This window comes from Onychomys torridus, chromosome 1 (assembly GCF_903995425.1).
Source record: "Onychomys torridus chromosome 1, mOncTor1.1, whole genome shotgun sequence".
Classification (NCBI taxonomy): Eukaryota; Metazoa; Chordata; class Mammalia; order Rodentia; family Cricetidae; genus Onychomys; species Onychomys torridus.
Window position 1 is genome coordinate 15,444,255 of NC_050443.1, and position 25,034 is coordinate 15,469,288.

The window sequence follows — 25,034 nt, forward strand, 5'->3', positions numbered from 1 at the left end:
GTTGCGGGGAACCTCCTCCACCCCCCCTCCACGTGCTGACCACCTGCTCCAAGGGCTGTGGCAGCTGAGAAGTACCCTCCTATCACACAAACTCGCCCTCCACCCCCAGCTTCAGACTCCCTCCTGACAACCTCGCCTTTGCTAATGGGCCCAAATACCCCTACCAGCTGCTTTGCCAAACCCACAAGACCGGAGTGGGGGTGCAGCAGAGTCCAGAACTAGGACCTGGTCCTAGCCCAATGCCTTCTCTCCGCAAGCCAGAGTGATATCCCTCCAGGATGCGGGGTCTGTTCCTTCCCCCTCCCCTCGCCTCGCTTGCAAAAAGTGCCTCGTCACCGCTGCTGCCCGCCCCCGCCGGGCTGGGAGAACCGTGGGGTTAAACAAGATTTGAGGACGTCAGGGCGCCTCCTAAAGCAATTCTTCAGAAGTAGAAGCATAGGGAATCTGAGGTCAGGGGTTACGGAAGGAAATAGAGCCTATGCCTGAACCAGAGAGGCAGTCCACCAGGGTAGCGAGCAGGTTCCCGCAAGGCCTGGCCAGGGGGCGGGGCGGGGCGGGCCTCTGCATGGGAGGAGACGCGGTAGTATTTGTGTGTGGGCGTGGTCCGCGGGAAGGCGGGGTCTCTTCTGCATATACAGCAGGCGGCGGGCCAGTGGGCGGGGCAGGGGCGGGGCGCTGAGAGAGGGATGCTCCCCCGCCCCCGGAACGGAATCCTCCGGGGAGCCGAGCTGGCTCGCGCGCTTGCATCCCGCACCGGCCGCCGGCCCCGGGCCCGGCCCGCGTCAGACCGAGCCGCCGCCGCCACAGCAGCAGCAGCACTCGGGAAGCCGGGCCCAGCCGGGGCCGCGGGAGGCGGGGGGCGCCCGGGCCCTGGATGTCCCGCAGCGCGGCGGCCAGCGTGAGAAGGGCGGGCGAGGGGGGCTCGGGCCGGGGGCGGCGCCGCTGCTGATGTGGCGGAGGGTGGGAGGCGGCAGCAGCGCCCGGATGGAAAGAAGATGCCAAGGCTGGAGAGGGTGGTCCTGGGTGGGGGTCTGGGAACAGGCTCCTGGCAATCCCAAACCTGCCAGACTGGGGTCTCCAGCGCAGGCCATCTCTGCGAAGGCCCTGGAAATAGGGATCCTGGGATACAAATTCCCCCCAAATCAAGGACAGGGCTATATAAATTCTAGGTATAACTCCCTGGGCAAGGTTTGGTGTTCAGGGTCTGGGACACAGTCCCTTTTTATCAAGCTGAGGCCTTAACTGAGCCGATTCCAGACAAAATCCGTACTCTTCCCTGCCAGAGGGGTTGGTTCATCGAGCACAACAACCCCTGATTGAGGTCTTGAAGATGAGGTCCTGGATAGAGCTGCCAAGGCCAAGGCTGAGGGGGTGGGGTCCGTCCAAGTACTGTCTACTGCCAGGGGTCCTGGTTCCAGCCTACCCCCCTCCCCTCAGCCCTTGGGCGGTGTCCCAGGCAAATCCCCTTTTCAAAACAAGGTCCCTGTGTCTGGAACTCCACCCTAGCATGAATAAAACAAGGAGAATCTCAGGCATTCCCCTACCCCACCTCCACCCCATGCTTAGTCAGGGGTCTCAAGACATTGGTCTCCTAGGCCACCCCCTTTGTCCCTAGGGCTGCTCAGCTGTCTAAGAGAGGCCCCACCCGGAGACAATGCTCAGCTTTCTCTTGCCAGACCTAACCCCCCAGACTCCAGAATTCAGCCTGGCCTGGGGGCGGCTCCCCAGAGACCCGGTGGAAACCTGTCTGCAGCCTCTGTGGTGACCAGCGGCTTTGTGTGTGGTATGGGGGGTGGGTTTGCAAGGGTTGGGGAGGTGGCTAGAAGTGTGACCTGGTGTTTGTGTGACTCTGTGTGTGTTTGCCTCGCAGCTGGCAAGGATAAGGAGTCCTACGTTGTCTGTCTGCATGCCTGTGGTTGGATGTGGTGGTGTCTGTGGTGGTGTGTGTGTGACCCCAGTGTTTGTGTGACTGTGGATGTGAATGACCACTGCTCACTGTACAGGCTCCTCTACTTTTTAGATTATGTTTAGATGGATGTGTGATTGGGGGCTTGTGTCTGTGGCCATGTCTTTTGTGACCGTGTGTGTGTGTGTGTGTGTGTGTGTGTGTGTGTGTGTGTGTCTGACTGAAGATGTGGGTGGAGCTGTGACAGTGTGTAAGTAGGATTGTGACTGTGGCCATGTGTGGCACAGGGTTGTGCTTGCGTCTCACTGATTCGGTAGATCTGAGTGACACTGCGGTCAGTGCAACTCTGGGGGTGTGGGTGCCATTGTGTTTGAGTCATATTGTGCCTGTGTGACTGGGTCTGTGGGATAGCAGTGTGTATGACGGTGGTTGTGTGTTCCTGGCCGTGTCTGTATATGTGACTGGGGTTGTAAAAATGACTCTCCACCAAGCTGTGTGATACTGAGTATGTACTACAGGCACCTATGTGTGATTTGAGTTGTGCATATCTGAGACTCTTGTCTCCTACGAAAGTTTAGTTGTATGGGACTCTGGATGTTGCCTGTTTGCACTGGGAGTACGGAGGTGACTGGCTTCTGTTCCTGTGTGTGTATGACCCAGTTGTCTCTGACCCTGAGTGACTCTATGCTGGTGTCCTAGACTGTGAAAGTGTGTGTGTCTATGTGATTTGGTGATGAAATGACTATACGTGCTGTGTCTAGGACCATGTTTTCCATGGAAAGCCAACTATAAATGCTATGGCTAGGTCATTCCATTTATGTGTATACCTAACTGTGTACTTGTGATGTGGAGAATTGAACTGTGCGGGGGTTTTGTTTGTTTGTTTGTTTTTTATTTTGGGGGGGTTTTGTTTGTTTGTTTGTTTTTTGGGTTGTGGTTTTTGTTTTTTGTTTTTGTTTTTTGAGACAGGGTTTCTCTGTGTAGCTTTGTGCCTTTCCTGGAACTCTGTAGCCCAGGCTGGCCTCGAACTCAGAGATCCACCTGCCTCTGCCTCCCAAGTGCTGGGATTAAAGGCATGAGCCATCACTGCCTGGCTGAACTGTGTGTTTTAAGTTAAGTTTGTTTTTTGTTTTTTGTTGTTGTTGGTTTTGTTTGTTTGGTTGGTTGGTTTTTGGTTTTTTTGAGACAGGGTTTCTCTGTGTAGTTTGGTGCCTGTCCTGGATCTCGCTCTATAGACCAGGCTGGCCTTGAATTCACAGACATGTGCCACCACCACCTGGCTTTTTTAAAAAGAATTTATTTATTTTTATGTTATGTGCATTGGTGTTTTGACTGCATGATTGTCTGTGTGAGGGTGTCAGATCTTGGAGTTTCAGACAGGTATGAGCTACCATGTGGGTGCTGGAGTTCAAACCTGGGTCCTCTAGGAGGTGTTTTAAGTTTCTGTGTGTGAGATTTTGATATTAGTGGGGCTGTGACTTTGTGTATCTGTCCATGTAGGGTAGTGATTGATTATATGTGGCCACATTCTTGTCTACGTGACTTGAATCCTCATGGAGACTGTTTCTCTGTGATAGGGTAACATGGCACTGCTGTGTATGGGACACTAACATGACAGATGGCTGGGCACCATCAGCACTGATGCAGAGTGACTCCTTACACAACTGTTTCTGGAATGGATGTGCCTCTCAAAGAGCAGCCATCCTTGGGTCCCTTGACCTTTGGCTGCTTATATGCTATGTCTGTAGTGCTCTGGCTGTGGCCATCAGTATCTACAATGTGTGGCTGTGTATAAAGAGTGGTTTATATATAACACTGGTTGCCATAGAGGAGTATGGCATGGCTGTGATGACCAAATGTGGGCATGTCACTAGTAATGTGTGACTCTGTGAAAGTGTGGAACCAAAAATGGTGTGTTGATGTAACTGGTATTGTTTGAAGTTGAAAGCTGTGTGTGACTGGGATGGTGAAGGGGGAGAACGGGACTTGGTAAGGCCAGTATGCCTCTGTCCCTGAAGGTGAGGGAGTGAATGCAGATGTGATTGTGTCGCTGTGTGACCAAGCGCTTATGGGTGACCAAATAGGTGACCGATCTGTGTTTCTACCTGGGGTATGTGCCATAGGAGACACAACTGTCATGAGATGTAGTTGGACATGTATCAGCCTTCTGCGTGTGCCTGGCCCAGTCACTGTACAGAGCTAAGAAAAGGAGTGAACAGCATCAGTTGTTGGTGTGAGCAGGTGCCTGTGTGGGCTGAGACACATACATGCATGTGGATAAATGGCCATAGTAGAGCTGTGTGTGCTGGTGCACGCAAACATATGGCCAGATGCTAGTGACAGTTGTATCAAATGACCTGAGGTGTAGAGCTGTTATGATGTCTGTCATAAAGTATGCTGAGCTGTGACCAAATGGCTAAGAACACTGTTGGCTGCCAGGTGTGAGTGGCTATGTTTGTGTATAATCATGGACATGACACTAGAGGGCACAGCCACCCACTTCACATCATCCCCGTGGGCACTGAGGGACCCACCAGTGTCCCCCAACACACCTACTCCTTCCTGGGCCCTTAGAACCAGGTGGCTGGTCTCCCTAGTAACAGTTGCTATGACTACCAGGGTTCTTCCTAGGGAGCCTGAGATGGAGGGGGTTGGCTAAGGTCCAAGGTGGGGGTTGAGCAGGGCACTGACTTCCCCTCAACAAACTTCTCATCTTCTCACTCCCTTGAGCAGGGTGGACCCAGGAGACCTGATCAGCATTTGTCCCCAGCCCCCTGTGGGGCCTCGGGGCCCCCTGAAACCTTCAGGACGGAGTCAGGTGAGTGACCAGCTTAACAAAGGACAGAGTTTGTACCATACATGGAACATAGTTGTGGCTAGTGTGACCAGAGAAGCTGGCAACCACTGTTATACAGACTTCATTGCATACTCAGTGACCATCAAAGCCAGCACGAACACAGACACAGATCCTAAACGCTCGCCAACAGCCTCTCACACACAGTGACTATGTGCAGATCAAACTCTTGCAGGCATACACACTCAGACCCTCACATACCCATAGATTTATAGTTCAAGCTACACACATAGATGATCTCCACATACTTGTCAAAATGCAGCAACTAGTACACTTCCAGATTCCTTAAGTAGCTACTTATTCACACTAACACACAGACACGTGTTCATATGCACATATCTACAGATCCCCCCAGATACACACAGGCAACCACCGGCACTCACTATACACCCATTCTTAGAAACACATGAGGGCCTCTAATCCCAGCACTTGGGAGGCTGAGGCATGAGGATCAGGAGTTCAAGTCCAATTTCAGCTACATAGCAAGCTTGAGCCCACCATGGGGTACATGAGACTCATCTCTAAAGCTGTAGGATGTTGGTGTTTGCCTATAATCCCAACACCAGGAGGCAGAGGTAGGCAGAACTCTCTGAGTTTGTTGTCAGCCTGGTCTACATAGCATCTTCTAGGCCAGCCAGGGATATATTGTAAGATGATGTTGAGGAGGAGGAGGAGGAGGAGGAGGAGGAAGGGGAGGAGGAGGAGGAGGAGGAAGAGATACACATTGACAGTCTCCACCTAGTATGCACAGACCCACAGATCCAGACAGCAGTGTCTCCTTTATCTCAGGCTGGCTTTGAACTCACTATGTTACCATGGGTGGCCTTGAACTGATACCTCTGTCTCCATTACTCTCATGTGCTAGAACTGAAGGCATGCCTGGTTTATGTAGTGTGGAGATGGAACACAGGGCTCCCTGCATGTTGGCAATCAGCCGTGCTATGACTTCAGCTCCGATAGCTCCACTTCTGTAGAGTGACAGCCTCTCCAACAGCACCTGTGAACCCCAAAGCGCAACACTTTGGCTCACACTCTCACGGTGTCCAGTGCTCTCGGGCAACAGGCACTCAGTCAGAAATCTCAATGGCCATGGTCTCGGTCCAGCTACACACATCATTGCCTTACAAACGACTGTCCGCCCGGAGAATGACCCGGGATAGCCCTGCTTTGGGTTTTGAGTGAGTGAGCTTATAAATATATAGCAAGCAAAAGTAAAACAATAAATACCGAGCAGCAGATGGAAGAAGTAGACGGCAGAACATCAAGTGGGCTCTCACAACGTCCAGGAGACACAACTGGAGTGGCCTAATTGAGAAAGCAAATAAAAGCATCAACACCCTCACCAAAAGCCCCTACATACAGTCTCATTAACAGCTCCCTCTTAGACATAGGCACCATCTTACTGTCATAGACTCACACTCTCAGAGGCAACATCTATAAAGGACAGTAGTCATACCCTCTCAGAAACATTGCTCTGTGGAAAACAGTCATGGATGTACCCCTTCGGGGCCAACAATCCATCCCCAGCAACATGCACAGAAAATCCAAGCTCTCATAGACAGTAACTATACAGAGACACATAGCATGCACCAGTGCTCATGTGTGGGCACTCAGACATGAATGCCCTTCAGCAAAAATCTCCAGAGACGCGTGTTCACAGATCACAACCCACTCTTGGGGATGCGGAGCCCCTCACAGACAGCACACAAAGACACACAAACAGTCATTCATATGAGGATTCTTTATACAGCCTGCCTCCCAGACACACTGCCTCTGTTACGAGCACACACCACCCCTGAGGCCCCGCTTCATCTGCACTCAGTTGTCAGAGACCTGTACATATGTTACACACTCTCTCTCTCTCACACTCATTTTCTCGCTCTTTTGTTCTCCCTCTCCCTCCCTCCCCTTCCCATTCCCTGTCTCTACCCTTGAACTTGGAGTTGAACCTCTAACCTTGCATGCTAGCCAAATGCTAGCTACATGTTCTTACCTCTGATTACCTTCTTCACTGACCCTCATATCCTCAACACTCCTGACATTATGACCCTTGACCCCTAGTCCTCAAACTCCAGTGTCCTGACCTCTCATTCTTTGGCTCTCTGTGGTTCTTTCCCATAATACCCCAAACCTCAGAACCCCCAAAGCCCATGACCTGCTTTCCCTCCCATCCAGACCTCCATGTCCCTTGACGCATGTCTCCAAAGCTCTGAATGTCCAACTCTGGAGTCCTCTACATAACCAATATCCACCAAACAGACCTAGTTAACCCCACCTGCTCATCTAGCAAGCCCTTACCGCTGTAGCCTCCTTTCCATACCTCTTACCTCTGTCTTTGACCCATACTCCTGTCCCATGTCACTAGACGGGGCGGGCACCATGAACAAGTTACGGCAGAGTTTGCGGCGGAGGAAGCCAGCCTATGTGCCTGAGGCATCGCGCCCACACCAGTGGCAGGCAGACGAGGATGCGGTGCGTAAGGGCACATGCAGCTTCCCTGTGAGGGTGAGTACACAGGGTGGGGAGTAGACTAGGTCACTTGTTTCATGCCTACTGTGTGCTTGATGATCCTGGGGCACTGGGCAAAAATTATCAAGAGCTCAGTGCTGTGAGATCTGCACTGTGTGTTATGAGCTGTGTGTGCTGTGACTTCCAGACCTTCCATGTTGGTATAAAACACTGGCACGGTGGCACTTGCCTGCAGTCCTAGAACATGCCCTGATCACTTTTGTAGAATTAGACCATGAGGCCCTGCTTGCAGGCAAACACTCTAGCCACCGAGCAGTACACACACACACACACACACATACACACACACACACACACACACTCCACACACACACTCCACAACCCTCCTTCATTTCCAGGCTCTGACTCATTAAATTGCTCAAGCTGGCCTTGAACTTACGCTGTAGCTCAAGCTGGCCTGGACTCAAGATACTCCTACATCCCCTTCACTGACAACATTCCTAATACTTTCTGTCTTCCACCAGATATTACTTGGGGGATAATTCTGCAAGGTAGAGGGCTGTCACCCAGTTCCTCAGGGGCTCATAGATAACATGCACTAGAAGGTCACAAAAAGTTGGCAACATTTGCAAGGCTCTTTTCCTGTTCTGGGCATTCTGGTTTAAGACATACTCCGTTCTCCCAGGGAGATAATTGGATTCTGGGCCTGAGCTGTGGGATTCAGCCTTTCTCCCTTCTCATCTGGGAGACTAAGGCTAGATCCACAGCCTGATTTTCTCTTCCCTAGAAATGGACCCAAAATGTGAGGGGTTCATGTGGCAGGCACAGGAAGTGCTGGGGAAAGTGGGGAAAGAATGTCAGCTAGTAAGGAGGCATCTGTTAAATGAAACCATACTTAGCACCTTTGTACTGCAGGGCTGGGGGTGTGGCTCAGTGGTAGAGCCCCTGCCTAGAATCCCCCAGTGAGGGGCTGGGGTGTGGCTCAGTGGTACAGCCCATGCCTAGAATCCCCCAGTGAGGGGCTAGGGTGTGGCTCAGTGGTAGAGCCCCTGCCTAGAATCCTCCAGTGAGGGGCTGGGGTGTGGCTCAGTGGTACAGCCCCTGCCTAGAATCCCCCAGTGAGGGGCTGGGGGTGTGGCTCAGTGGTAGAGCCCCTGCCTAGAATCCCCCAGTGAGGGACTGGGGGTATAGCTCGGTGGTAGAGCCCCTGCCTAGAATCCCCCAGTGAGGGGCTGGGGTGTGGCTCAGTGGTAGAGCCCCTGCCTAGAATCCCCCAGTGAGGGGCTGGGGTGTGGCTCAGTGGAAGGCCCTGGACTCCATCTTCACCATGAGGAGGGGAAGGATATGAGTACACAACCAAAAACTTAAAATTGCAACTCTGGGCAATCAAGTTCAGTCTTACTGGGGATTCTGGGGATAGCATCTGCAGGAAACACTGATTTACGTTTGACATTGTAGGGGGGCGGGCACTGATATGTGTGTGTGTGTGTGTGTGTGTGTGTATGTGTGTGTGTGTGTGTGTGTGTTTTCATGTGTGCACATTAGGGATTAAACCAGTTGCCTTAGCCAGGCATGGTGGCATGTGCCTATTTATTTATTAATTTATTTAGCCTTTTTATTTTTTAAACACAAGACAGGGTTTCTCTGTATAGCTCTGGTGGCTGTCCTGGAATTCACTCTGTAAACCAGGCTGGCCTCCAATTTGGAGATCTGCCTGTGACACATGCCTTTAAATCCTAGCATTGAGGAGGCAGAGGCAGTTGGGTTTCTGAGGCCAGCCTGGTCTACAGAGTGAGTTCCAGGACAGCCAGAGCTACATGAGAAATTCTGTCTTGAAAAAACAAAAACAAAAACCAGTGTCCTTGTTTGTGCTCAGCAAGCAGCCCACCACTGAGCTACATTTCCAGCACTGCCCTATGCTCTGTTTAACTGATGTCAGGGTAAGTAGAGCAGCCTTGTGACCTCCACCATGTCCTCAGAAGCACGCTAGCCCTCAGAAGGCCAAGAGTGAGGTGTGACGGCCCAGTGACAGAGGCAGGACACAAATCTTCTGTATGTTTTTCTCAGCTGTGTGTCTGGGCTAGGAATGTGGTTCCTACCTTATGGACTGGAGGTGCAGAATGAATGAATACACTTGATGGGCTGAGAACTGTGGCCCTGAAGGTGGAGATGCTCAGTGATGCTGAGAATGATTGATTACTGTGTTTATTTCCTTTCCTCCTTTCCTCCTTTCCTCCCTTCCTCCCACCGAAGTACCTGGGCCATGTGGAGGTAGAGGAGTCCCGGGGGATGCATGTTTGTGAAGATGCCGTGAAGAAGTTGAAGGCGGTGAGTGAGGGGCTGGGTCCAGGGAGGGGGCAAGAGCAGACTGGAAGAGGTAATCCTGACCAGGCCCCTCTGTTCCCTGCCCTCACCCCAGATGGGCCGGAAGTCTGTGAAGTCTGTGCTGTGGGTGTCGGCTGACGGGCTCCGAGTGGTGGATGACAAGACCAAGGTAGGGTGCCTGAATTGGGGCTGAGGAAGGCTTCCCACCTGCCCTGGGGTATTCCTCCCAAGGGGGCCTTCTAGACTGCCATGTGTTCCTGCATCAGCTTGGCTGACTGCAGTCCTAATTCAGGAATGAGGGCTGTGGTTATTTGAGAGCTGGTATGGAGAGTGGGTGGGTGAGGGCACGAACTGGAGCAGCCACCTCAGCGCCAATCCCAGCCACCCCCGCACCAACTGAGAAACCCTGGGCACAAGATTTAACCCCCACTGGGCTCCCGTTGCCTCTTCTTAAAAAAGAAGGGGGGGGGGGGGTGCTGGTAATAGACCCTATCGTGAAATCAGAAAGTCTGTGTGTGTGAGCTGTAGAATCGGGCTGGAAGGTTGCCGTGGAGGCAGGAGGATGTGAGTGCTAGTGTCCCATCTCTAAGTCCAATCTCAGAAAATCTCCAGAGCAAGCAGGCTAGCAAGACTAGCCATATCAGTGAGCTCTGGGTTTGATTAAGAGACCCTGTCTCAGGGGTTGGGGATTTAGCTCAGTGGTAGAGCAAGACCCTGGGTTCGGATTCTCAGCTCTGAGGAAAAAAAAAATAAAGTGAGAAAGAGACCCTGTCTCAATGATTAAGATGGAAGGGTGGCTGAGGATGATTACCAATCTCAGCCCTGGCTCTCCATATGCATGTGCACACACATGCTCCCCCTCACACACACACACAGTGGAAAAAGGGGGGACCACCAAAAACACTTCTGTCAGGAGCTGGGGTGTGGTGGTACAGGTGTGTGATTCTAGCACTAGGGAAATTGAGGGGATTACAAATCCAAGGCCAACCTGAGCTTCATGCTAAAAAATAAATAAATAAAATAAATAAATAGAAACTTGGCATATCAACATGGTTTTGGTTTTTATTTTAATTGAGACAGGGTCTGGCATAACCCTGGCTGGCTTCAAACTCACTATTTTGCCAAAGATAGTCTTGAACGTCTGGACCTCTTGCCTATACTTCCCAAATGCTAGGATGGCAGGCATTCATCACCATACCTGGTCCCTGCTGTGCTGGGGATGCGGCCTAGGGCTTCCTGTGTATTAGGCAAGCACCCTACCACCTGAACATATCCCCGCCATATTTTGTGTTTAGACAAGATCCCCAGGATCCAGGGCCTGGGACTTTTTCTGAGATAGGGGAGTGAGGATTCTAGAACCAGGTCCTTGTCCATGCTAGGCCAACAGCTGTGCCCCAGGCTCTGGGTATCTGCTCCACTTTGCCTCCCCTGACGCTAGCCTGGAGGTGCCCAGGACATGCTGGGGGTGTTGCATCCCGATGCACAGGCAGTTCCTTTTCCTGAATGCTGTTCCCTTCCTTCTTCCTAATTAATTCCGCCTCCAGAAAGCTCTGTTAGAGTCTGGGTTAAATGGTACTTCCTGGCTCCTGCAGGTCCTGGAGTGGAGTCTTTCTCCTAATAGCCTGACTGTGCCTCTAGGCTGTCTCCTCCATCTCAGATGGATCTGGCAGACTGAATCATGATCCTGGGACAGGCTGGCCCATGGCTGTCTCCATGACAGCTGGGTCCACATTTGATTCAGGATGAGATCATGTCACTAATGCATGCAGGAGAGATGGTTTACACTGACTGCCTCCCCAACCCTTCCTAGGACCTTCTTGTAGACCAGACCATCGAGAAGGTCTCCTTCTGCGCTCCTGACCGAAACCTGGACAAGGCTTTCTCCTACATCTGTCGTGATGGCACCACACGCCGCTGGATCTGCCACTGCTTCCTGGCACTCAAGGACTCCGTGAGTGCTGAGCAGCAGGATTCTCTCCCTCACTCTGCATGCCCTGGGCACAGGTCCTGGGCCTCTTTGTACCTGGGCCTCTCATCTCAAGAGGGAAGTATGTACAGGTTACGGTGGTGCCTTGAATCCCAGTAATCTGGAGGCTGAGGCAGGTGGCTTTCCATGAGTTTGCAGCCAGCCTGGGGTCTACTTAGTGAGCTCTAGGTTATCCAAAACTACACAGTGAAATCCTGTCTTAAAAGACAAAACAGCTGGGTTGTGGTGATGCACGCCTTTAATTGCAGCACTCGGGAGGCAGAGGCAGGCAGATCTCTGTTAGTTCAAGGCCAGCCTGGTCTACAGAGCGAGTTCCAGGACAGCCAAAGCTACACAGAGAAATCCTATCTTGAAAAAAAAAAAAAAAAGAGATGTGCATAGTCTCTAATGTGGAGGGGTCTGAGATGTGAGTGGGTTAGTTTATGCATACCAAGCACCAAGGAAAACATTGGTTATCATCACACACTTGTCAGTTTTAGTATTATTGTGTGTGTGCACTCCTGATTGTATGTATGTGTACCATGTGCTTTGCAGATACCTATAGAAGCCAGAAGAGGGCATCAGATTTCTGGAACTGGAGTCTCAGACAGTTGTAAGGTGCCTGATACAGGGGCTAGGAAAAGAACCCAGATCCTCAACAAGAGCAGCGAGCCCTCTTAACCACTGAGCCATCTCTCCGGCCCTTGGCCACAAACTTTTGATCTTCCTGTCTGTCTCTTAAATGTCAGGATTCCAGAAGGCATTCACCCTCAAGCTCAGCAGTTCCACAGAATTTTGCTTATGCATTAGGCACGTTGTGGTCAAGATAGTTTTCTGCCCCAGGAGGCTCCCTTGGGACCTTCTCAATATCTGGATCATTTCCAGGATCCCTTCAGCCTCAGTATACTTTGTGGTTCTTTTCTTTCTTCAGAATTATTTATTCATTTTTAAAGATATTTGGGGGGTCTGGAGAGAAGGCTCAGAAATGAAGAACACTTGTTGCTCTTGCAGAGTGCTAGGTTTCCATTCCTATCACCTGCACAGTAGTTTACGAGCATCCACAACTCCAGTTTCAGGGCATCTGCCACCTCTTCTGCCCTCTGTGGACACCAGGCATGCACACAGTGCACTTACATAGACGCGGCCAAGCTATCGTACACATAAAAAGAAAATGCCTTTTTTAAAAGTAGGCTGGGCATGGTAGTATCCACCTTTAATCCCTGCACTTGCTGGGAAGAGACAAGTGGATCTCTGTGAGTTCAAGGCCAGCCTGGATTGAATTCCAGGCCATCCAGAACTACATAGAGAGACCATGTATCAAAAAAACAAAACAAAACAAAACACAAACAAACCACCAGAAAAAATACATAAAGATTTATTTGGGACTTGAGGGATGGCATGGTGGGTAAAGGTGATTGTTGCTAAGCCTGACTCCCTGAGTTCAATCCCAGGATCCACGTGGTGGAAGTAGAGAACCAACTCTCATATGCTATCCTCTGACCTACACACACACACACACACACACACACACATGTTTAAAAATTGCAATATTTTATTTTATTCCTTGTGTGTAGTGGGAGGAGGGTGTAATGGTTTTACCAGTTATCTGCTGGCTGTGTAACAAATTGCTCTGTAGCTTATAATTACACTTACTTCTTTTTTTAAATTATTTACGTGGTGGTGGTGGTGGTGTGTGTGTGTGTGTGTGTGTGTGTGTGTGTGTGTGTTCACATGCACGCATGCCAAGTACACGTGAACCACAGTGCTGTGACCATCAGAGGACAACTCCCAGAACTTCCGGAAGTCGGTTCTCTCCTACCATGTGGGTCCTGGGGATTGAACTCAGGTCATCGACCTTCATGCTGAGTGCTTTTACCCACTGAGCCATCTCGCTGGCCCTTTCCCTAGAGTTTTTAAGAATTTGAGGGAGTCCTAGCTGGGGCGTCCTGACTCCAGGGCCTCTCATTTCATTACACCTCATAGGTAGTATCTGGGGCTGTTACATTAGCAGACTGGCTAGGTCAGTCCCCCAGCCCAAAGCTATCAGGGCACCTCTCCATAAACCTTTCCAGCATGGATACCACAGGAAGACTGAGGCTCTAAAGTGTGTCTCAAGCAAACGTGAGCGAGGGGGCGCCTGAAGCTGTGGGCCATTTGGGACGTGGTTTTGACATCACCTAGCCTGGCCCCAAGGAACTGCGTGTGTTCAGTGAGCCACAGAGGTCTTTCCAGGTTAAGGGTGGAGGTGGGGGTGGTGGACGGTGTGGACATAGCCTCCACTTCTGTTGAGGGACTGAGAAGTTTTGGGAGAGCACATGGGGTGAGAACTTAGCTGTGGCTATTTGTGGAAACTGTGCTTGCCCGTGGTTGGTAGTGTGGATTCAGTGTCCAGGCACCTGGCTGTGTGTGGGATGTTGGGCACAGTGACGTCTTCACTCTGGGGATAGCCACTGTGGCTTCTCCAAGGGTTGTTGTGATCATACACAGCCAAGTTTTCAACATGGTTCCATAGTCCCTTCCTCCTGATGTGGCCACACAGAATGCATGTTTTCTGCTTGTCACCTAACTTGGCTCCTTCAGTTGGCTTTTGAATTCAGACAGCCAGACCTCATTTGGGCACAGGTCGTGTGTGACCTTCAAGTTTGATAACATTCCTCTGTTCTCTTCCTTGTTGCCTTGAGACGGAGTTTCTCACTGAACCGAAAGCTAGACAATTTGGCTAGGCTGGAAGTTCTCAGAACCCACCTGACTCTACCTCAGGGTTGGGGTTATAGGTTACACGGAGCCATGCCTGGCTTTTTATGTGGGTGCTTAGGGATTCAAACTCAGGTCCTCAGTGTCTGTAGAACACGCACCACTGTCGACTGAGTCATCTTCCCCAGACTTGTTTTGACTTTTAAAGAGAGTCTCATGTAGCCCAGGCTGGCCTCAAACTTCCTATGTAGCCGAAGATAACCTTGAATAACTGCTGGGATTTCAGGCCTGAAGCACCGGGTCCAGCAGATTTTAAATGGCATTAATGGAACTCCTAGTACTTCTTCGGTTTAACTTCTTAAAACTGTTGAAGTGAAACATGTAAAACTGGCCATTTTGAATTGTACCGTGAATCTGGGCATGGTTTGAAGCAGGAGGTTTGGGGATATAAGGACCCCCCCTGAGCTATATAGTGACTTCTAGATCACTCTGGGCTACCTAGGCCCTCCTCCCCCCCGTCCCTCAATAGAATAGTTTGTTCTGGGGGTTTTGTCTGCTTGGTTTGTTTTTTTTTTGCTGTTGTCTTTGTTCATTTGTTTAAACAGGGTCTCACTCTGTAGACCAGGCTGGCCTCAAACTCACAGAGATCCACCTTCCTCTGCCTCCCAAATGCTGGAATTAAAGGCGTACACCACTCCTGGCAGATTAATTTGTGTTCAAGGTTGACTTGGCTGTTCTGGATCCCTCAGAATTCCATGTGAATTTCAGAATCAGCTTTTCCGTTTCTGCAGACACCATTGGCTTTCACAGAGACTTCATTAACTGAGCTCCCTCTGGGGAGTATTGCTGTCTTCCCGTATTGTCTTCCAGTCTAGGGACACAGGATATCTTTCTGTCTATTAGGCAGTCTTTAGTTTCTTTTTTGAAGTGTTTTGTATTTCCGGCATAGGTGCCTTGTACCTCTGTGGTTATATTGTGTGTGTGTGTGGATGTGGGTGTGTGGATGTGGGTGTGTGGGAATGCTGGTAGAGGCCAGAGGTCAACATGGGAGATCTTTTCTCATCACTTTCTACCTTCTTTTTGTTTTCTTCCTTTTGTTTGTTTGTTTTTCGAGACAGGGTTTCTCTGTGTAGCCTTGGCTGTCCTGGATCTCACTCTATAGACCAGGCTGGCCTTGAACTCACAGAGAATGTCACACTTGACGGGAAACATCTCAACCTGCTGAGCCATCTCACCAGCCTCCACAATTGATTCTTTTTTAAAATTTTTCTTTTTTCCTTGAGACAGGGCCTCACTATGTAGCCCAGAATGGAACTCACCGTCTAGACCAGGCTGGCTTTGAACTCACAGAGATCTGCTGGTCTCTGCTTCCTGAGTACTGGGATAAAATGACTGTGCCACCATTCCCAGCATGTCTCGATTTTTTGAGCAGGGCTCTCTATGCTGCCCAGGCTGGTCCTGATTTTCCCTGTTCAAGTGATTGCCCTGTCTCAGCCTCCCGAGTAACAAGAACTACTATTACTAACTGCTTGTTTAGGGAGTGAGGATGTAGGATCTCACTGTAGCCCAAACTGGCTTCCAAATTCCAGATCCTCCTGCCTCGGCTTTGAAGTTCTGAGGTTACCTACAGTCCTGGCTGCAGACATCCAGCCTGGTGTGACCTTTCTAACCAGGCCACCTCTCCTGCAGGGTGAGAGGCTGAGCCACGCCGTGGGCTGCGCATTTGCCGCCTGCCTGGAAAGGAAGCAGCGTCGGGAGAAGGAGTGTGGCGTCACGGCCGCCTTCGACGCCAGCCGCACCAGCTTCGCCCGAGAGGGCTCCTTCCGCCTGTCGGGTGGCGGCCGGCCTGCGGAGCGCGAGGCTGGGGACAAGAAGAAAGGTGGGTGCTGTGTCGTTGGGGAGGGATGGCACGGGTGCATCGAGAGCATCTAGGGGTCCCTGCAGAGGAGTCGTCGTTTTCAGGACAGGGCACCCTCGGCAAAGGCTGATTACATTTGCAGAGCAAATCTTAATTTTAAGAATTCGTGAGGCCTGGAGGTGGTGGCGCACGCCTTTAATCCCAGCACTCAGGAGGCAGAGCCAGGCGGATCTCTGTGAGTTCGAGGCCAGCCTGGGCTACAGAGCGGGTTCCAGGATCCAGGAAAGGCACAAAGCTGCACAGAAAAACCCTGTCTTGAAAAACCAAAAAACCAACCAACCAAACAAACAAACTATTTAGCCGGGAGGTGGTGGCACACACCTGTAATCCCAGCACTCGGGAGGTAGAGGCAGGTGGATCTCTGTGAGTTCGAGGCCAGCCTGGGCTACAGAGCTAGTCCAGGACAGGCTCCAAAAGCTACAGAGAAACCCTGTCTCAAAAAAAAAACCAACAACAACAACAAAAGAATTGGTGAGACAGCATTCTACAGGTACCGACCTGAGCGGAGCTGACCATGGCACGTTCAGTCACCTGAATCAGGGCTTCAGTAAAGCAGTTGGCTTGGTGGCACTTGCCTTTAACACCATCACTTAGAGGCAGACAGAATCTCTGTAAGTTCCAGGCCAGCCTGATCTGCATAGTGAATTTAGGCCAGACAGTGCATATTGAGATGATGCATACTCCACATCCTGCAGCACTCCTTGGCTGCCACACACCCTCACATTTGCTGTCTTCACGCACCCTGACATCAAACACACATGGAGCTGTCATGCATGTGCTTGAGATGGCAGGCTTCCCAAGCTCAGGTCGGAGCCTCACACTCCTGCGGACAGTTGCACACTCACTTGAGAGTGAGACCCTGTCTCAAAAACACAAAAAATAGGGTCCATCTCTAGGACCCAGCTTTGATTTATAGCATGTGTGTGTGTGCGCGCGCGCGCGCATGTGTGTGCGCACACACACACACTCACACCCATCTATAACTCCAGTCCCAAGGGACCCGACACCCTCTTCTGGCCTCTGAGAGTACTGAGCACATGTGGTGCACAGACACCTGCAGGTGAAACACCCATACACATAAAATAAAACTAAAGATTCAACAGAGAACTTTTTAAAAGGTGTGAAATTGTTGTCGGGTGAAGTGCCTGGTGCAGCTTCTGAGCTTGTGAAGGGAACTGTATGCAAAGGCCGCTGTGATTTCCGGGGACTCTGCACCATGGAAAGCACGTTGCTGCTTGCATAGCCAGAGGGCAGTTTACAGTGAGGTCTGCCTGGCTGAGCCTCTCACTCTCGCTGTGCTTCTGGGCCGACTCCGAGCCTGAGGCACTGCCTTTCCCACTTAGCTCACTTAGCCGGGCAGCAGAGCCCCCCACACACACAAAGTTGCTTGTCAGCACTGAACTTATGGATGGCTTAACTGACCTGGCAAGGAGGTTTGGGGAGGGAGCCCAGGAACACTGGAACACAGAGAAGGCAGGGAACTTCTTGAAGTAACACAGCAGTGAGATGGGGGGAGAGGTGGCTTCCTGTTTCCAGCCTGTCCGGGGAAGACGGGAAAAGCAGCCCTAAGCCATAGCCCCCCCCCATGCCCCAGAGTAACTGGGGTACTCAAGTGGCGAGGCTCTGATGTGAAGGCGGGCAGTGTGTGGGGGAGGAAAGGGACCTGCTCTTGAGGAGCCTGCATTTTGAAATGTTTCCAAATGAGTCCAAAGTTTCCTCAAAGTGGGGGGTGAGGGGTTTTGTCCCAGGGTGGAGGGAACCCAGGGTTAAAACAAATTGGGAAGGTTCTGAAAGGGATGTGAGCCAAATCAAGTCTAGAATCACTGGTCACAACTGGAGAAAGAAGCATGGAGGGGGAGGGCAGAATAGTGGGAGAAGCAGGGGCGGGGTGGAGGGTAGGGCAGAGAAAGACCAGACTACAGGAAGTTACAGAGCCTTGTGACTTCATTCGTCAACTCAGTTTTCATATCTGTAAAATGGCGATAATCTTGACCATGTGAGCAGTTGTGTGAAGTGGATGAGTTAACATTGACAAGGCTCCTGGGGCAATGTCTCACAGTTATTCATGTATCAAGTAAACGTAAATGGTCAGGAAAGGAGAGAGGGCCCATGGGGCATGAGAGCAGCTGAGGAAGACAGAGCAGGGACAGGAAGCTACAGAGATGGAGGGTCAGGCTAGAGGACAATTTCCCAGTGGCTTCCTGAGGAAGTGATCTTAGCTTGGGTGGAAATCATGAACTTTTCAGAATCTTGGGGATAGGATGTGTGGGGTGATAAGGTGGGGGATCAGGTGGGGCTGGATTGTAGCTCAGTGGTAGAGCCCCTGCCTAGAATCCCCCAGTGAGGGACTGGGGGTGTGGCTCAGTGGTAGAGCCCTTGTCTAGAGTCCCCCAGTGAGGGGCTGGAGTGTAGGTTAGCATACTGTTGGCTACTGTGCACAGTATCCTGGGTTCTATCCCCAGCACTATAACACAAGGCCTGTAGGCCTAGTTTCCAATGCTTTAAGTGAGGTAACTAACAAACTGCCTCTTGTATCTTTAGCAGAGGCAGCCGCTGCTCCCACTGTGGCTCCTGGCCCTGCCCAGCCTGGGCATGTGTCCCCAACACCGGCTACCACATCCCCTGGTGAGAAGGGGGAGGCAGGCACCCCAGTGGCTGCAGGCACCACTGCCGCTGCCATTCCCCGGCGCCACGCACCTCTGGAGCAGCTGGTTCGCCAGGGATCCTTTCGTGGGTTCCCAGCGCTCAGCCAGAAGAACTCACCCTTCAAACGTCAACTGAGCCTGCGGTTGAATGAGCTGCCATCGACCCTGCAGCGCCGTACTGACTTCCAGGTGAAGGGCACAGGTAAGCCCTTGGATCAGGAGGATGGAACATCAGAATCAGCACCATCTAACGGGGGCAAGGGGTAGAGGAGAGATGGTATACAGTGTGATCGATTAGCACTGTCTGCCGGGGCAAAGGTTAAACATGTGGAACATATGGTCATTAACAGTCTGCCATGAGCAAGGAATAGAAGAGAACTAGCACAATCATGATTGATAAGTCGTGTCTGCTGTGCGTAAAGTGTGTCTGCTTTAGATATGTACAGTCATGATCAGTTAATAGTGCCTGCTGTTATTCCGGGAAACAGGCAAGGTGGCACACATGCCTGCTTCAGGCAGGTAAGTCTACCATGGGCAAGGAAAGAAAAGAGGCAACATGGATGTCCTTTATGTCCAAGACAAAAGCACCATAATTTAATGCTCTTTCCAAACATTTGATGGATATCTATGACATGATATAAATGAATGATAAAAGGATCTCTCTGGCTCAGGAAAGGAAAGGATTGCAATCGATTAGCAATGTCTGCCTTGGTCAGAGAGAATAGAGGGATAGCACACATCATGATATCCTGATGTCTGCTGTAAGCAAAGAGATCCATTTTGGAGCACGACAGTAGGCTACACAATTATTTTAGCAGAAATTTCCCTGGGCCAGGCAGAAAAGAGAGCTGCTGTGTGTTCTGTGTTTGCCCAAAGGAGACTTCCAGAATTTGGTCAATAGAGTTACAAAATCTGTCCACGTAATGGGTAGAGTAGTAAGCAAAGGGCACAGTGGAGATCGGGTGCTGGGGAAGCATTGTATTTGATTATTAATGTCTGCCCTGGGCCAGGGAAAGAAAAGAGGTGCTGTTTGTTGTGACCTAAAAGCAGTATCTGAGCGAGGCATGCTGGCACACACCGGTGTTCCAGTGCTCCAAAGGCAGAGGGATCGTGATTTCAAGGCCAGCCTGGGCTACCTAGCAAGATCCTGTCTATGAGAGCAATGTCTGCTCTGGGCAGGAAAATGAAAGGCTTGGTGCAGTGTGTTGCTGTTGCCACTGGGAACCAGGCAGGGAGCTGTGGAGAGGTCCTGAAGCCAGAGTCTGACTTTCTGCTGCTTCCACATACCTCATGTGAGACTCAGGCTCCCATGGCTGTGGAGATGGGTATGGGAGCGTGTTAATTCGTTTCCGTTGGGCTGAGGGCAGGTGACAGTGTGTATTGAGATGATACATACTCCGTGTCCTGCAGCACTCCTTGGCTGCCACACACCCTCACATTTGCTGTCTTCACGCACCCTGACATCAAACACACATGGAGCTGTCATGCATGTGCTTGAGACGGCAGGCTTCCCAAGCTCAGGTCGGAGCCTCACACTCCTGCGGACAGTTGCACACTCACTTGAGAGTGAGTATCCATATAGAAATTTCACATTCTGATGTACATGCCACAGACACTGGAAGTCACAAACTCAGAGTTATGTGTGTGCAGAAATCACCTGCACACTGAGGTCGCACATACGCCAGAAGTCAGAAGTCACATGCCCAGATTTACATGTTTAAAATGCACACGCATAGCTTCTCACAAACTCAGAAATCTACATGCAGAGTCAGTCCCTCTCTCTCTCTCTCTCTCTCTCTCTCTCTCTCTCTCTCTCTCTCTCTCTCTCTCTCACACACACACACACACACACACACACACACACACACACACACACACACCTATAGTGTACATGTAGTCGCTCAAGGGATACCACACACCTGAACCTCTACCACACTTGGAGGCCACGTCCTCAGACCCTGCATTGCCTTTTTGGATGAACACATGCAGATATTATAGAAATTGATCTAGAAACCCACTTGAGTCTGTACATCACATTCACCTTGTGCCCTTGAAGACAGCATAGAGATAGATCTGTTGCATATCTCACATGCCAGTCTATGGCTTCTCTAAACGGTGCCTTTGCTTCTCCAAGGCTCTTATGAGACCACCATGTCCTGGTCTTGCTGGCATAGTTTAATTTCTACCATAATGATGTGTGTGTTAAGCCAGGCCTGCAGGGGTGACCTCCAAAGTAGGATATGTGACCCCCAGCCCATGAGCATCCATTCCTTCAGGTCCATGCACTTGACTGTCCATGTGGCAGAATGCACTAGTTAATTAATGCACATTGTTGGTAGTTTTCAACATCTCTTCTGGTTGTCGTCACTTAGCTCTTGAGATCCTGGTTTGGGATTCCTGTGACTGTCAGTAATCAAATGCCATATAGTGACTTTTGCTGTTGCACTGCTCTCTTATCACACACGTCCATGTGCACAGTTATTTTAGTGGCCGTGGTCACCTAGTGACCTACACACCTCTGGAAAAGAAGACCAGGTCATACCAGGGTAAAGGTGGGGTTGCAGCAGCCCAGGACCTGTTTGCTCATCTCTGCTGTTCTGTGACTTCACAGTGCCTGAGATGGAGCCTCCTAGTACTAGTGACAGTGATGGCATCAATGCCCTGTGCACACAGATCAGCTCATCGTTTGCCAGTGCTGGAGCGCCAGCATCAGGGCCACCGTCCGCCACAACAGGTAAGCACAGCCCTTCCATGGAGCAGTCACTCTCCAGTGGCCCTCCTGCATCCCTTTGCCCGTGAAGGGCCATCTTGGGAATCCCAGGAATGGATGGTTCAAGGTTAGAGTCATAGAACTGTGTGTTGTCTCAGAGCCCTGGGATGACTGTAGAACCGTTATATTGCCTTGGGACTGTGGGGTGGGAGTTCAGAATTAGAAATCATCCTAAAGACCTGGCTTGTCACGGAATAACAGCCCTCGCCGTGGGATTGCCCCAGAAGCCTGTATTGTCTTTGTGCGGTCGCTCATTTTTAGAACCATGGGGTCACCTCGGAGCCTTGAGAACAACAGATCACCTGAGAGCCATGGGCTTCTCCAACCTCTGGAGTTTCTCAGAAGCCCAATAGTTAAACATGTCCCCCCAGAACCTTAGCAAAATACAGGCTCAAGACAGTGAGATCTTCCGGCGTTGGGTCGTACAGTCTGAGAAAGACATGTGCGGTCGTAGAATCTCCACCTCTGAAAACTGTGCTGCACATACTAGAGTTAAGGCGATGGTCAGAATTTTTAACATCGGACAGTACTGGCCGTGAAGGGCAGTGGGGGTGTGGGCCTCGAGCACTGATCTCTAGACATTTCCATCAGGGGCTGTGGAATCTTGGAACTGTCCGTTCTCCCCACAGCAAACCTGTTGTGAGTTAAGGTCATCTGGACAGCGAGTGAGGACTGAGCTGGGATTCAGAGCCGGTCTTGCTATAGAACCTGGCTGCCCTGATCCCCAGGCCACACTGACTCCTAGTCTGGGATTCTTCATGGTGACCTATACCTTTCACTTGCCTCTCTCCAGGGACTTCTGCCTGGGGTGAGCCCTCTGTACCCCCCGCAGCTGCCTTCCAGCCGGGGCACAAGCGGACACCTTCAGAGGCTGAGCGATGGTTGGAGGAAGTGTCCCAGGTAGCTAAAGCTCAGCAGCAGCAGCAGCAGCAGCAACAGCAGCAGCAGCAGCAGCAAGCAGCCTCCATGCCACCAATGGCCACCATGGCCCCCACCCTTCCACCCTTTTCTGCCCCAGTGGGGCCCTTTGACACTGCAGCTGCCCAGATGGCTGTGTTCCTGCCACCCACACACATGCAGCCTCCGTTTGTGCCCGCCTACCCGGGCCTGGGTTATCCACCCATGCCCCGGGTGCCTGTGGTGGGCATCACACCTTCACAGATGGTGGCCAACGCCTTCTGCTCAGCTGCCCAGCTCCAGCCCCAACCTGCCACACTGCTTGGAAAAGCCGGGGCCTTCCCCCCACCTGCTGCACCCAGTGCCCCTGGTGGCCAGGCCCGTCCACGCCCCAATGGGGCCCCTTGGCCCCCAGAGCCAGCGCCTGCCCCAGCCCCTGAGTTGGACCCCTTTGAGGCCCAGTGGGCAGCATTAGAAGGCAAACCCGCTGTGGAGAAGCCCTCCAACCCTTTCTCTGGTGACTTGCAGAAGACCTTTGAGATTGAACTGTAGCCCAAGTTGCCCGGTGCCCACTCCAACAATCCCAGGTGCACCACACTCAGGAGGGGAGGCCCAGCCTCTCCCCTGTTGCCGCTCCCCGGGCTGCGCCCCTCACTGCTCCCTTTAAGTCCTCCTCTCCGCCACCCCTCACAAACCACTACAGAACCAATATTGTGATGCCTAGGCTGCGCCAACATGGAATTCAGGGATGGACCCAGCCTGGCTAAGGGAACCATTTCACTGCCGGCCTTAGGCTGGCGATGCCCCTTCCCCGGCTCCACACACTGAATGCCCTCGGTTCAAGCTACTTTCCCCAGTTTCTTCCACCTTCCAGTGTTGGGCAGGATGGAGGAGGGTTGTCCACTTAGGGGCGATTCTGGGCCCACCTCAAGTCTGGTCATCCCCTCCCTGCCCCATACACACAGCACAAGCCAAGGGCTTCCTCTTTGCCCACGCTGGCTGCGTTCACTGCCAATGCTGTGCTTGCCCAGCCCCCCTCCCCCATTCAGGGGCCATGTCTTCCGGAGGACTAACGGGGTGGGGCCCGATTGGGGACCCAGGAGAGGGGGAGGGGGGAGGGATGAAGACGCTCAGTTACCTCATGTTGGTGCCCGCTGGGGAAGGGTCCCAAAAGAAGAGGAAGGGGTGCCTGGCGGGTACTTTTCTATCTTTTATTTCCAGATTTTTTTTGTATCTAAACTTGCAGATTTGTATTATACAAGGACAGCCAATAAAGGAAGAATATAATGGTGGCCATTGGGGAAGTGAGGTGTGTGTAGGAGAGGGTGCTATTGTGGAGACTTTCCTCCTGTGGAGCATGGCCATCCCTGTCTGTGATACCAGTGTTAGGGACCGGGAAGCAGAGGGACTGGGGTTCAAGGTCAGTCTCAGCTGCCATTATCTGAGGCCATCTTGGATTTCATGAGACCCTGTCTCAAAAGAAAGGAAGCCTTTCCCCTTTTGTCATTTTCAAGATCTCCCTGAGCAATGTCCCTCAGACCTATCATGTGGATACTAGAGGGAGCCCAGAATTAATCACCCCTTAATTAATAACAGACTTTGAAGCAAGGAATCAGAAAGGCACATTCCAAGTTACTGCTAATTACTTGGATATCAGCATCCCAAGTGGTTCATCAATGTTGTCTTGGACCACACTGGGGAATGCCTGTTAGTTGTACTTTCCATAACTAGGGTCAAAGTTTCCCCTGGCAGTTTCTGCCTGTGTTTTGTTTTCCATTTGTTTGTTTTGAGAACTAGGGTCTCACTATGTAACTCTGGCTGACCTAGAACTCAGAGATCCACCTGCCTCTGTCTCCATAGTGCTGAGATTAAAGGCGTGTGGCACCACATGCTGTCCCCTGGCATTTTAACCCCACCCCGCCGCCGCTGCCATGTTATTCTTTAGGTCCCTTAACATAATCTATGAGGCCTTTAAAAAACTGGACTAAGGAGCCGAGCCTGGTGGCTTGAAAGGTGGCAGCCAGAGGATCAGGGGCACTCTAGGTCGTCCTGGGATACATAGCTAATTTGATCAAGGCAAGCATGAAGCGCCTGAGACTATCTACACACATGTGCACACACACAAACACACGCACACGAATACTGGGGGTGTGGCTCAATGATAGAGTGCTTGCCTGGCATGCATGGGCCTCTGGTTCCATTCCCAGCATTGCAAAAAGAAAGTAGATAAATATATCAAACTATGTATTTTATACTTTAAAACAACATGATTTTGTGCAACTCAATCAGGGCCACACACCTGGTTGGGGAAGAAGGAAGAAACCAGGACTCAGACCCCAAACTCTGGCCAACCTTGAAGCCAGGCTTAAGGCTGGGATGTGGCTTCAAGAGCTCTTCCCAGCTTAGGAACCCCAGCACCAATCGTGCTGACAGTTGTGAAGACCCCAGGCACCGGCAGAAGACTTGGCTAGAGATGAGCCACATCTGGTCACCCCTAGGGCTGCTTTGTTCAGTTGGAACTTCTCTCAAGGCCCCATCCTGGTTATTCATGACAGGGACAGGGATGGTCTGAGCTAATGGACAAATGAGA

At 51.4% G+C, this 25,034-nt stretch overlaps 1 protein-coding gene across 2 annotated transcripts; it reads left to right on the forward strand.

Annotated features, from left to right (window-relative positions):
- The first annotated feature begins 656 nt into the window (after window positions 1-656).
- Numbl (NUMB like endocytic adaptor protein) lies at window positions 657-23,736 on the forward strand. 2 transcript variants are annotated; one of them, XM_036201048.1, is made up of 10 exons: window positions 657-898; window positions 4,640-4,724; window positions 7,126-7,265; window positions 9,483-9,557; window positions 9,649-9,723; window positions 11,365-11,505; window positions 15,904-16,093; window positions 18,674-18,979; window positions 21,389-21,511; window positions 22,341-23,736. In XM_036201048.1, the coding sequence occupies exons 1-10, from the start codon at window positions 875-877 to the stop codon at window positions 22,994-22,996; spliced, it is 1,815 nt and encodes a 604-aa protein (XP_036056941.1). In that variant the 5' UTR covers window positions 657-874; the 3' UTR covers window positions 22,997-23,736. The 2 variants fall into 2 exon arrangements, with proteins under 2 accessions (XP_036056941.1, XP_036056949.1); XM_036201056.1 differs by lacking the exon at window positions 657-898 and adding an exon at window positions 1,004-1,783.
- The last annotated feature ends 1,298 nt before the right edge of the window (window positions 23,737-25,034 follow it).

What these genes read in the sequence shown, in the direction of transcription:
- Numbl (XM_036201048.1), top strand. Translation starts at nt 875, where the DNA reads ATGTCCCGCAGCGCGGCGGCCAGC. An exon ending in CCGTGAAGAAGTTGAAGGCG is followed by an intron (nt 9,558 to 9,648) that starts GTGAGTGAGGGG and finishes CCCTCACCCCAG; the next exon opens with ATGGGCCGGAAGTCTGTGAA. An exon ending in TGGTGGATGACAAGACCAAG is followed by an intron (nt 9,724 to 11,364) that starts GTAGGGTGCCTG and finishes AACCCTTCCTAG; the next exon opens with GACCTTCTTGTAGACCAGAC.